This window comes from Xenopus laevis, chromosome 8L (genome assembly GCF_017654675.1).
Source record: "Xenopus laevis strain J_2021 chromosome 8L, Xenopus_laevis_v10.1, whole genome shotgun sequence".
In the NCBI taxonomy this organism is placed as follows: Eukaryota; Metazoa; Chordata; class Amphibia; order Anura; family Pipidae; genus Xenopus; species Xenopus laevis.
In genome coordinates this window covers 115,148,122-115,160,912 of record NC_054385.1, presented here as the reverse complement: position 1 = coordinate 115,160,912, position 12,791 = coordinate 115,148,122, and the positions used below count along the sequence as shown (strand labels likewise).

The 12,791-nt window shown below is 37.6% G+C and overlaps 1 protein-coding gene across 1 annotated transcript; it reads left to right on the top strand.

Annotated features, from left to right (window-relative positions):
- The first annotated feature begins 1,474 nt into the window (after positions 1 to 1,474).
- LOC108699030 (vomeronasal type-2 receptor 26) lies at positions 1,475 to 11,959 on the top strand. Its single transcript, XM_041573939.1, has 5 exons — positions 1,475 to 1,538; positions 4,618 to 4,793; positions 8,700 to 8,927; positions 9,016 to 9,139; positions 10,781 to 11,959. The coding sequence occupies exons 1-5, from the start codon at positions 1,475 to 1,477 to the stop codon at positions 11,686 to 11,688; spliced, it is 1,500 nt and encodes a 499-aa protein (XP_041429873.1). The 3' UTR covers positions 11,689 to 11,959.
- The last annotated feature ends 832 nt before the right edge of the window (positions 11,960 to 12,791 follow it).

Here is a 12,791-nt window from a genome sequence, read left to right as displayed (position 1 = left end):
CTTTTAAACTGGCCAAATTATCATATAGTGACAAGTGTCATTTGTAGATCATATTGATTGTTATATTATTGTTTTGGACACAAGCTTATCAAGGGCCAAATTTTTGGATACTGTTTAATGTAAAGTTGGCCATGATGAATCCTGGGGTGCATTATCAATGTCATGCAACAAATGATTTGTAAAACGTTTGTAAAGCTTTTGCCCTTTAGTGGTCTATAGGGGCTGCTATATTTTGAAATATATGTTGAGACCAAATTCCTCCTGTGGCTTCCAGCTAAGGTACATATTTAATGGTTTAAAATAAATATTGTGTGTTCTAAAAACAAAAACTTTATACAGATATAGATTGTCTTTTTATTGTTGTTCAACTTTTTTGGATTTTGACAAAGATTGTGTCAGTAAAGGTACTAAAACATTACCGGGTGTGTTTGTTTTTCTTTTTTGCCAAGGCGCTTGTCCAAAATAGTAACATGGGTAATGTCATTTCAAACAAGAAAACAGAAGAAGCCATACGTGTAGATCAAACAAGAAAAATTCATTAACACAAATCCAAATACATTTAAGTAGCCACACAAAAGCCGATCATTGCTAAACAAACACTGCCACTTACTGATATGTTTTCTAAAGGTGACTCCACCCAGGTTCAAATAAGCATTGGTCGCACAATAAAAGAGTTAATCCCCCCCCAAATGCAAATAATTGTGTGTGTGCAGATCCATTAAGAAATCATCCCCTTAACACATCTCACCTGTAAACTGAATCAGGTGGCAAGAATTAAAAGCCCTAACACAGCTGATTGAACTAAACTACAGGTCCCAAGATGCATAGTGCATCTATTGTAGCCAGACTGCAAAGAGGGAATCAATTCTTGAAAATACATACATATCACCTTTAAAATAATATTTGAAGTGTCTTTGTATGAAATTGAAAATAGAACTTACCCACAAGCCTGCCGTCCGGCATTTCTCCTCGGGTAAAGAGGCCATGGAGAGCTGACTGACGCAGGATAGTGGCATCATGGACACTTCCGGGAAAGCCAGATCTCACACTCATGATGCGCATGTTGGAATCACACACCACCTGCACATTGATGGAATGGGAGCGCTTACAATTTCGGTAGCGCTCCTGGTGATGGCGAGGTGGTGTGAGCGCAACATGAGTGCAATCAATGGCTCCTAGGCAATTTGGAAATTGGCCAATTAGGAAAAAATCCTGTTTCAATCTTATCCACTCTGCCTGAGTTGAGGGGAAGGAAATGAGCCTTCGCGAGTGCTGCAGTAGTGCCCTGAGCACTTGTGCTAACATCCTGCTAAAGGTGGGCTGGCTCATGCTAATGAGGCATGAAGAAACCTGCTGGAAACTGCCAGTGCCCGGGAAATGCAAAACTGCAAGCAGCTTGCACATCAGAGGCACTGCCTGAGACCGTGCCGTCACAGGTTCAATGGCCTCACTGATGAGACCATAAACCTGCACTATGGCGGCACGACTCAGACGGAACATCCTCACAACCTCATCATCAGACAGCTCGTCCAAACAAAGTACAGATCTCCTGAAGTGACGAGGCTGCCTGATCCTAGCAGGGACAAGGTGTTCCTGCTCCTCAGCCTGCTCTTGGGCCTCAAAAATGGCTTCTGGCAAAATGTCCATTTTGCAAAAAATCTAAGCCAAATGGCATCTGGTGGGGGTTTTTATAAGTAAGCCAGTGTTTCCCAGCATTCCATGCAGCTTTTAAACATTTAACCATTTAGTGAAGCGTAAGGATAGATAGGGCCAATTAATATTTGAAGTGATGTTTAAAAAAAATAGAACTAAAAAATAATGTTTTAAGCCATTGATACTTGAAAATCTTAGGTTATATTCTGATAGATGCAAAAACAAACATGTTTCTGGTGTCAGTATTTATTTTAATGTAATTCACCAAACCTCTAGTGCAGCCAGAACTAAAAAAACAGTTTATAAAGTGATCCCTAGGTGTCACTATACACCCACAACAGTGGAGAGCACCAGCAAAGGAAAATAGAAGAAAATCGAACGGTCGAACGATTTTTTACCGCGACCATTCGATTATTTTTCCTCGACTATTCGAATGTCGAAGTCCAAAATCAACTTCGGTAGGTCAAAGATGGGGTACAAATAAAACTTCGGGTGAAGATTTGATAAATAAGGTATCCTTCGAGTCGAGTCGAATAGTCGAATAGGCGAACGAATACATCCTTCGATAATCGTACTTGTCCACTTCGATTATCGAATTTGACTATTCACCCGATCGGAGGATTGCTCGCCCGTCGAATCGAACGTCGAAGTCGAAGTAAAAAAACAGTCGAGGCTTTGTGAATCTGCCCCTTAGTGTCAGTTATTGTTGCTGTGTATGAAATATTTTGAGATATTCTCTTGATATGTAGCATAATAAAAACTATTATGCGGTTTAAAATGGAATAATTAGTCATATTTATTGCTAAGACAATTAAAACAAAAATAGGAAATAAATCTCAGACTTTGCAGAGCTGGCTATTTAGAAACCACACATTAAGGATTTAAAAAAGCAGCCAAAAACAATGAAAATGTAATTTAAAAACCACAGGCTTGAGTTCATGCCAATGTTTTTGAAATATACTTTAATATTAAAACTTTTACCTCCTTAAGGGGTGATAATGGATCTGATTCAAAATGAAAGAAATGTGGAATTCCCCTCTAAACAGCCTGTTACCTTTTCTAGTATTGGTAACTCTTGTAGGCTTTGCCCAAACATCTTCCAGAACAAAACAGAGCTGCTCATTAAGAATTTATAATGAAAGCCCTGCAAGCTATTTCAGAGATAGGTATATTTCAAATATTGATATTGTGTGGTGGAGAAAAATCTGATTTTAGGAATTATTTTTTATTCAGATCTTTTAATAAATGTCATGACATTCGTAGATTGTGTGGGTTTAGTTGTCAATTCATAAACTTCTAAAACCACTAAAATCTAACCTTTTATCAACCAGCCTCTTACAGTCAGCCACACACCTAATATACATGGCAATCTAATTTTTACTTACAGTACAACTATCCTGTATTATTATTAATTGTTTTAATGATATTTTACACAATTTACACAATTTAAATTTATATTTAATTTACATAAACAGTTTGAAAAAGATTATGGATAGTATTCACCATTGGGTATGAAAAGAGCTCAGATCTTTGATTGCCAAACTACTTGACTTGATGAATCCAGGTTTCTTTGATGCCTGACCTTGTGCCAAGAGACACACATTTGCTAATGTGGTGCTGTTATTCAAAATGCAGTGCAGTTTTGGATTCCAGTCCTTAAGAGGGATATAAATGAGCTGGAGAGAGTAAGTGCAGAGACTAAGTGCAACTAAACTGGTTAGAGGGATGGAAGACTTAAATTATGAGGGTAGACTGTCAAGGATGGGGTTGTTTTCTCTGGAAAAAAGGCGCTTGCGAGGGGACATGATTACACTTTACAAGTACATTAGAGGACATTATAGACAAATAGCAGAGGCCGTACCAGAGGGCATCACTTCAGACTAGAAGAAAAGAACTTTCATTTGAAGCAATGTAGGTGGTTCTTAATAGTGAGGTCAGTGAGGTTGTGGAATGCACTGCCGGGTGATGTTGTGATGACTATAAGACTAAAGAATGGCTTGGATGATTTCTTGGATAGACATGATATTGAAGGCTATTGTGATACTAAATTCTATAGTTAGTATAGGTATGGGTATATATAATTTATCTGAGAGTAGGGAGGGGTGTGTGTATGGATGCTGGGTTTTCATTTGGAGGGGTTGAACTTGATGGACTTTGTCTTTTCTTAACCCGATTTAACTATGTAACTATGTCAAATGGGATCCCATTTTCAGATGGAAAACAATTAAACTATTAAAGCTCAGGCAGGTTTTGAAAGTACAAACTAGCCAAGGCATGGATTTGGGCTAATGTTTAGGCCTTTGGATGCTTTGTACCTTGGAAACCAGCCAAAGTTTGTTCTTGCCCTAATGTACCAAGCCTGCATCTCCTAATGCATGTTGGGTAATGCAAAAAAAATGAATGTAAGACTACAATACCCAGCATGCAATGGGACTGACTTGTGCAGAAGCAGGGAGTTTCCAGGTATTGGGATCTGTACCCCAGTCTCCCATTGCTCTTAAGCATTCTCCCATTTTCCAGTGACTTTCCACAATTTCAGATAATTTTGGGGAGCCCCAGGCAGAATACTAAGAAGTTAAACAGGTACCAGTTGATTAAAGAAAGCAGAAAAGGGTCATGTTTGGATGGAATAATTAGTTAATTAATTAGTTTTTGGTAGGGTCCACTTGAGATTCTAATTATATTTGACACAATTTTTTGAAGGTTTAAGGAAATATTCTCCTTAACAAAGTTTAGAAAAATTTATAGATTTGTCCATTTCAATAATTGTGGTGTCCTTAACAAAAAATGCAGTGCTTTATATATATTGGTCTTGATAAAGGTCTTAGGAACAGACCGAAACGTTGACCTCCTTTTAACATGTATTGAATAAAATTTATCTTTTTTAAAAAAGCTACAAAGGATCCCAGTGTGCACCTTACCTTTTTGGATTTTATATATATAAAATTTGGTGCGTCCTACTAGCCATTTTGGTGCGTCCTACTAGCCATCATCCGCCTGGGGTGTTCAAAGGTCTGCCTAAGAGTCAATTATTGAGAGTGAGACGTATCACTTCCAATGATGCACTCTTTGATTTGGAAGCCACTAAAGTAGTGGAGAAATTTGCAGACAAGGGCTACAATAGAGGCAATTTACTGCAGGTGAAGAACGAAGTGGCAGGGATACCTAGGAGAGACGTCCTTGGGAAGTGTAAGAAAACAGGTGCTAATAGCACTCGAGTCCCTTTTATTTCTACCTTTAACACCAATTCTGCTGCGTGTAAGAGACTTATCTTAAAACACTGGGGTCTGCTACAAGCTGATCCAAAAATAGGACATTTATTTCATCTTCCCCCTGTATTCTCGTATCGAAGAGGCAGAAACATTGGGGACCTTATTAAACCGAGACCTACCCAAAATTTCGATCTCCATTTAACCACGAATAGCAAGGGGACTTTCCCCTGTAGACAATGCGGACATTGTAATGGCATTATTGCTGGTGATGTAGTGGTACATCCGTCACAAGGGACCAAACACCCTGTTAACTGTTTCTCCACCTGTGACAGCCATAATGTTATATATTGTATTAAATGCCCTTGTGGCAAATAGGGATGTAGCGAACGTCGGAAAAAAAGTTCGCGAACATATTCGCGAACTTGCGCAAAAACGCGAGCGGTTCGCGAACGGTTCGCGAACCCCATAGACTTCAATGGGAAGGCGAACTTTAACATCTAGAAAAGACATTTCTGGCCAGAAAAATGATTTTAAAGTTGTTTAAAGGGTGCAACGACCTGGACAGTGGCATGCCAGAGGGGGATCAAGGGCAAAAATGTATCTGAAAAATCTGCCTGTGTGTGCTTGGAAGAGATAGTGTAGGGGGAGAGCTGTTAGTGATTTCAGGGACAGATGATAGTAAGTTTGCTGGCTAGTAATCTGCTTGATACTGCTCTGTATTGGAGGGACAGAAGTCTGCAGGGATTTGAGGGACATTTTAGCTTAGGTAGCTTTGCTGGCTAGTAATCTACTGTTCTCTTTAAACAACTGCCATACGTTGACCTTGTAGGCATTGTTTGCCCAGTTTTTTTGGACGCAGCCACTGAAGCACAGTTGCCAGAAAAAATATGCCATATAAATGCTGAAAATAGTAATTTTTCGCCATACGTTGACCTTGTAGACATTGTTTGCCCAGTTTTTTTGGTTGCAGCCACTGAAGCACAGTTGCCAGAAAAAATATGCCACATAAATTCTGAAAATAGTCATTTTTTGCCATATACGTTGAGTCAACGTATGGCAAAAAATGACTATTTTCAGCATTTATATGGCATATTTTTTCTGGCCTCTGTGCTTCAGTGGCTGTGGCCAAAAAAACTGGGCAAATAATGCCTACAAGGCCAACGTATACACTACTACAGCGGTGGATACGGATTACGTAAAATATATTATGGCTGCTTGAAAAAAGTGACTCCGGTGTTTTTTCTGGAGACGGTAATATTATGGATATTTAGACAGAATGTGAACAAGGTCACACAGCTCGATGGCGGGTTGAAGAAAACACTGTGCAAATAATGCCTACAGGGCAAATAATGCCTAAAAGGTCAACTTATACACTACTACAGCGGTAGTAAAATAAAAAAAGTAAAATAAAAAAAAAATGAATATTAAAAAAAAAAATTAAAGTTGGTGCTGCTGAACTACTAGGAGCAGCAGATTAGCACACCAGTCCCACTCCCCAACACTGCTAGACTAATAGCACTGGGCTCTTATAGTAGTAGTAGTAGTAGTAGTAGTAAAACAACAAAAAAATAAATAAAAGCAGTCCTTACAAGGACTACTGTTATTGCAGCAGTCAGCAGATGAGATCAGAAGCAGGACAGCTGCCCACTGCAGCTACATACAGAGCACTGCAGTAGAAGGTAGATTACTAGCCAGCAAAGCTACCTAAGCTTAAATGTCCCTCAAACCCCTGCAGACTTCTGTCCCTCCAATAACAGAGCAGTATCAAAACGATTACTAGCCAGCAAACTTTCAACTGTCCCTGAAATCACTAACAGGCAGCAGCTCTCTCCCTACACTATCTCTTCAGCACACACAGGCAGAGTGAAAAAACGCTGCAGGGCTTCGGTTTTTATAGGGAAGGGGAGTGGTCCAGGGGAGAGCTTCCTGATTGGCTGCCATGTACCTGCTGGTCTGGGGTGAGAGGGCAAAAAAAAGCGCCAACAATGGCGAACCCAAAATGGCGAACGTCGCGCGACGTTCGCGAACTTCCGGCGAGCGCGAACACCCGATGTTCGCGCGAACAAGTTCGCCGGCGAACAGTTCGCGACATCTCTAGTGGCAAAGCCTATGTGGGCCAAACCACAAGACCGATTAAAGTCCGTTTAAATGAACATAAATGTGTAATAAGACAGTTTAAACCAGAGAATGCTGGTGCGGTTAAGGAAAAGGGCAGACTAAGAAAAGAAACATTATTGGCGAAACACTTTTTTATTCAAGGACATCAGGTGTCACAAGTGAGATGGCAGGTATTAGAGAAAGTAACTGCTAGGCAAGGACAGGATATTAAAAGGCTGCTACTCCAAAGAGAATGTTTTTGGATTTGGCTCCTGCAGACACGTGATCCGAAAGGGCTCAATGAAGATTTCAACATGTCTTGCTTTTTGTAAAAAATGTTTTTATATTTATTCTTTTTCAAAAATTATATTTTTTGTTTTTACAGATGATCAACAAATACCGACACGGTCTGGTTTAATTAGGTATTAGGGTCAGCTTCCCTTTGTTCCAGTAATCCCTCTATAGGGTAAGAGTAAATTCTTATGTATTCTTCTATTTTTGTATAACTTATAGATTTAATCTTTCTATATTAGGATTCTTTGTAGGAGGGAGTAGTGTTTATATACACCTGTATTTTGTATTTGCAGATTTTGTGCTTTTTATGTAATTTATGGTATCACTTCACATAGTGGTTTTATTGGATTCAGTAATATTGTAACAAAATTTTTTTAAAACAATGTTTTTTAACTGTACTTTTTATATTTGGATCTTTGAATAACTTTCATGTCATTTTGGGTCCTTTTTGACAGATTACAGACCTCAACAACTTCATCAAAAAGTTTGCAACCCAATGGCTTTTGTGAACATTCTCAGATGATGTAATGTAATGATTTTACATTGCAAGCAGCACTAAACATTCGCAAAAATGCCATTTTAAACATTTCTTGCGATTTTTAATTACATTTCCCCTATAGAGTTTAATTGTGATTTCAAAAAGATCTAATAACCCTACCATTTGACCTTTATTAAATGGGCCTCAAAGTGTTATCTGCCTCTCAAAAATAATAGTAGTTGTAGTTTCAAATTTACTCCATTGCTAGCCTCTCTGTTCCAGTTGCAAGGGATAAGCATTTAAGTTGTGGTTACTACTTTCACCACTTTTACCATTACACTGTGGGCCACATTGACTAACAACAGTGAAGTGCTGTGGGCTAAAGATCACCATTTTTTTGTAAAATTCCAGCATAACCACACTTGGGGCCTATTTGCTAACATTCAAACATCTATTTTTATCACAAATTTATTTTTTTCTCTAAAATGCTAAAAATTTGAAATTTTAAAATGAGATTTTTTCATAGATTTATTTGGATCATTCAGATTTTTTTTCACACTTTATATATTGAAATATTATAATACATTGCATGGCATTCAATGTGTTTATTTGTGTTGTTTCAAAAACTTTTAAATCCACTAAAATGAGAATGTTGATCAACCTCCCTGTGAAATATGCTACAAAAGTTTACTAGAGAAAGAATACTGCTACACTGTGAACACTATTCACAAACAGTTTCCATGAGGTTCCCATCATAGTTGATTCATATTATGAATTTTATTCTAACAATTATAAATTGAATGGGTGTTATTTCATAGTTTAAAGTAAATGTTACATCTTTCAAAGCAAGAATCAGAACCCTTCAAATCCTTTTGATATGGTGGATCTTCATAGGATATCATTGTCAAAGAAATATCCATTATACAGGATTCTGTGGTATTATTCTGGTCCTTTATGTTTTCTAGTTAAGCAATTATCTAAAAAATGAGTTAAAATATTCATCTGGAAAGAACATTTTCTTCAGTGAGAATGGCGACCCTTCTGCCAACTTTGATATTGTCAACTGGCTCATCTATCCAAATAACACAGTTAGAAAAAATCATTTGGGTACATTTGTTCCAGCATCGCCTTCAAGTGCTCAACAGTTTATCATAAATGATGGAGTATTATCTTGGAATCCATTTTTCAATCAGGTAGAAGTTTTTTTATAGAGTTGTTCTGATTACAAGATAGCAATACTGCTACAGAATTCAAAATATTCTCATTTTTTTTCTTTTTAAGTCTCCCCGGTCAGTGTGCAGTGAACCTTGTCTGCCTGGTTTTCATAAATCCCTTCAGAATGGAAAACCACCGTGTTGCTTTGATTGTGTTCAGTGTTCCAAGGGAGAAATATCCAATTTATCAGGTGTGTCTAAAACGAATACATAATTACTAGTCTAGTATTTTAGGCAATTTTACTGTAATAAAAAGGTAAGATTAGATTAGATTAATACACGGAGAGAAAGAAAAATATAAAATTCTCTTTTGTAATAGATAAAAATAAGTAATTCAGGAACTCATTGTAAAGCATAGGTAGGCAAGATTTTCTGTGTTCTTTACTATGCTTTGTAAATCATGTACTTTACAATTTTACAGAAAATGTATCCACTATACAATATATTACAGGGATCTTTAAGATGGTTGCTATCATTGATTTGGATAAAAACCAATGCCATGGAGAGATCATTTCTAAATAGTTTTTGGGTTCTGGCAGAAAATACTGGTTTATAAGATCGCAATGACTGAGTAAGCACACTGCTAACAAGATCTGCTTATTTAAATGAGATTTAATAATAAAAAAATGGAAAATACAGAACAGGCAGGAAACAAAGTTTATAAAACAAGCTGAGGTAGAGAACATGCAGAGGTAACATGCCAAGGCCAGTCAGTCAGATCGGAGGGAACAAAAACAAGGTAGGAACAGGACTCATGCACAGAATCTCAGGACATTAGATGGTTTGAAAAGGCAGACGGGCCAATTATCCAGCAATTGGTTTTAGAAAAGTTTCAGAAGGAGGCATGCCACTGACAACAGTGTTCCTGACAGTTCAACCCTCCCCTATCCATCAGAAAAAACTGATGACCAATAGCCTCCTAACATTATGGAACCCTGGTTGCTAAAGAAATTGTATCTTACCATCATGGGAAATTAACTTGAAAGCAAAGTGTTCTGATTTTAAGTTTCTGTAACTTGGGTGACCCAGGTGGCCTCTTTCGCAGACCATTGTGAATATAGTGATAGAGTACATAAAGTCAATTTAATATATTTGTGCTGAAATAAATCATGCGCCGCATTCTCATAATGTCTTCTCTCTGTAACAAAAAACACAGAGAGCTGGGGTGATTGAGTAGGTTATGGATATGTAGTCCTTGTAGTAGACGCTAAACCATAGGCACATAGGCACCACCAAGGGTGTGATGCCTCTGTGTTAAAGCATTTTCGCTTCTAGGGAGCTCAGAAGAACTTATCATATTAATGATAACAGTTTTACATAAGTGTATCAAAGACAGGCTGTTGTTTCTCCTACTCATTGTAACTGAAGGTGCCGCAGTGGGACCTGGATTTTTACTATTGATTGCTGTTCTTAGATCTACCAGGGAGCTGTTATCTTGTGTTAGGGAGCTGCTATCTGGTTACCTTCCCATTGTTCTGTTCTTAGCATGCGGGGGTGATATCACTCAGATTTGCAGTACAGCAGTAAAGAGTAACTGAAGTTTATAAGAGCACAAGTCACACGACTGGGGGCTCTTGGGAAACTGACAATATGTCTAGCCTCATGTTAAATTTCAAAATTAAATATAAAAAAATCAGTTTGCTCTTTTTAAAAATGGATTTTGCAATATACAGTCATTGTTTTAATGTAAGAATGCTATAACTCTGATCAGTAGCAATGGTGCTTATTTTAAGTTGACATTATCAATGATTGTGCAATCAGTTTGCAATACTTTGCTTCAGTGGATTAAGCAGGATTTAAAGATTGTTAATCTTACATTTTTCTCCCTTTAGATGCTGAGCATTGTGTGAAGTGCCCTGAAGATCACTGGTCTCATCCTAGCAAAAATCTCTGTATCAAAAGGACTATAGAATTCTTGTCCTACACAGAACCCTTGGGGACATTATTAACCACAATTACTGTTACATTTAGCATAATCACTACAACTGTTCTATGGCTATTTGTAAGGCATCGGAACACTCCAATAGTGAAAGCCAATAATTGCCATCTCAGCTACATCCTCCTTGTGTCAATTATACTTTCCTTGCTCTGCTCTTTTCTCTTCATTGGGAGGCCTACATCATTGACCTGCCTTTTAAGACAAATTATATTAGTGTTTATGTTTAGCATTTCTCTATCTTCTCTTCTAGAAAAGACAGTAACCGTTATTATGGCTTTTAATGCCACAAAACCAAGAAACAAGTTTAGGAAATGGTTTGGCTCTAACACATCAATTATTATGATATTTATTTGTTCTTCTGGGGAATTTGTGATTTGTATTTGCTGGTTGGTATGTGCTCCACCATATGTGCACTATGACACCAAATCAACAGTCAGCACAATAACCCTGCAATGTAGAGAACAGTCCATCATGGCATTTAGTCTTGCCATATCCTATGTTGGTAGTTTAGCTATTTCTTGCTTTATTGTTGCCTTCCTAGCAAGAAAATTACCAGACAGATTTAATGAAGCCAAACACATCTCCTTTAGCATGTTAGTATTTTGTTGTGTCTGGGTGTCCTTTATACCTACATATTTAAGTGCCAAGGGCAAATATATGGTGGCTGTGGAGATATTCACCATCCTGGCATCCAATGCTGGGCTTATACTCTGTATATTTCTGCCAAAATGTCACATTATAATTCTAGAGCCTGAACTTAATACCAATAATCACTGGAGACAGAGATGTATAAACAAATAACACTTTATTTTGAAGCACTGATCTTTACTTATGGAGAATATATTTAACTTGACAATTTTTAGCACAGTAACTTCCACACAGTTGTAGCTTCTTGCTCTCCAGACAGAACTCATGACCAACCTTTCCCTGAAAAGACAGCTGTCCCTTGCCAAAGCACCTTATCTTCCTTCTCCTTATATATGGATTATATATGGCTTTACTGAATAAAGCTTATGAACCAGACATGAACTAACAAATAAAAACAAGGAAACTGGAAAAAATGTAAATAACACTTTAGCACACATCATGGCAGAAACAATATTCTCTCGCAAACATCTCAACAATATAAAAGTGTAATCTAGGAAACTTGCTTATATTCATATTCAAAGGATGATTTGATTATTTTATGACATACTACACTATGCACTTAATATTTTATTGTTTACTCCCCAGCTAGCCACGCGGCACTGGCCATTTTGTTGGACATTCAATTCATAGTTAGCACTGTCCAACACCCACAAATTACAATATTATGGGTTTGTGCAAACATGGTAATAGATGCATAATAGATCTTGCTAGACAAATTAGGTGAGCAGAAGCCTAGACAATTGGGTGGAGGTGGATGTGATATACTCAGGTTTTGCTAAAGCTAACCACACGGTTACTGATTAAATTAAGGGATATTTAAAAATGAATGATATATTATAAGGAGTGGAGAAAAATACATTTTCTAATTGGATTGGTGTAGTTAGTGGAGTGAGGGGTCTGTCCTTGTTTTTTAATTCATTTATGACCATTCTTTTATGACCTTGAGGTTGGTATTTTAATTACTGTATCTATGTTCACTTTTACTAAATTGTACAAAACTATAAGTTCCCTTGTAAAGCCTCATCTTGAGTATGCAGTGCAGTTTTTGTTTTCAGTCCTTGTATATGTAGGGATCCATAGGGTTAAATTCCCCCTATGGTGGGAAATTCCCACACGGTTGAAAATTCCCTGCTGTAACAAGCTAAAATGTGTTGGACCTAAATTAGATAAGGAAGGGGGAGTGAGTTCTCTGTCCCTGTGCAGGGTGCTCTGGTAGATTCTGGATTTGGCCAGAAGGTGTCACTGTTGAGACACTT

Bases quoted from the DNA above. Each gene is read 5' to 3' on its own strand.
- LOC108699030 (XM_041573939.1), top strand. From the start codon at position 1,475: ATGGCGGCACGACTCAGACGGAACATCCTCACAACCTCATCATCAGAC. The intron at 4,794-8,699 runs GTGAAGAACGAA...TATGTTTTCTAG, and splicing joins ATAGAGGCAATTTACTGCAG to TTAAGCAATTATCTAAAAAA. The intron at 9,140-10,780 runs GTGTGTCTAAAA...TTCTCCCTTTAG, and splicing joins AGAAATATCCAATTTATCAG to ATGCTGAGCATTGTGTGAAG.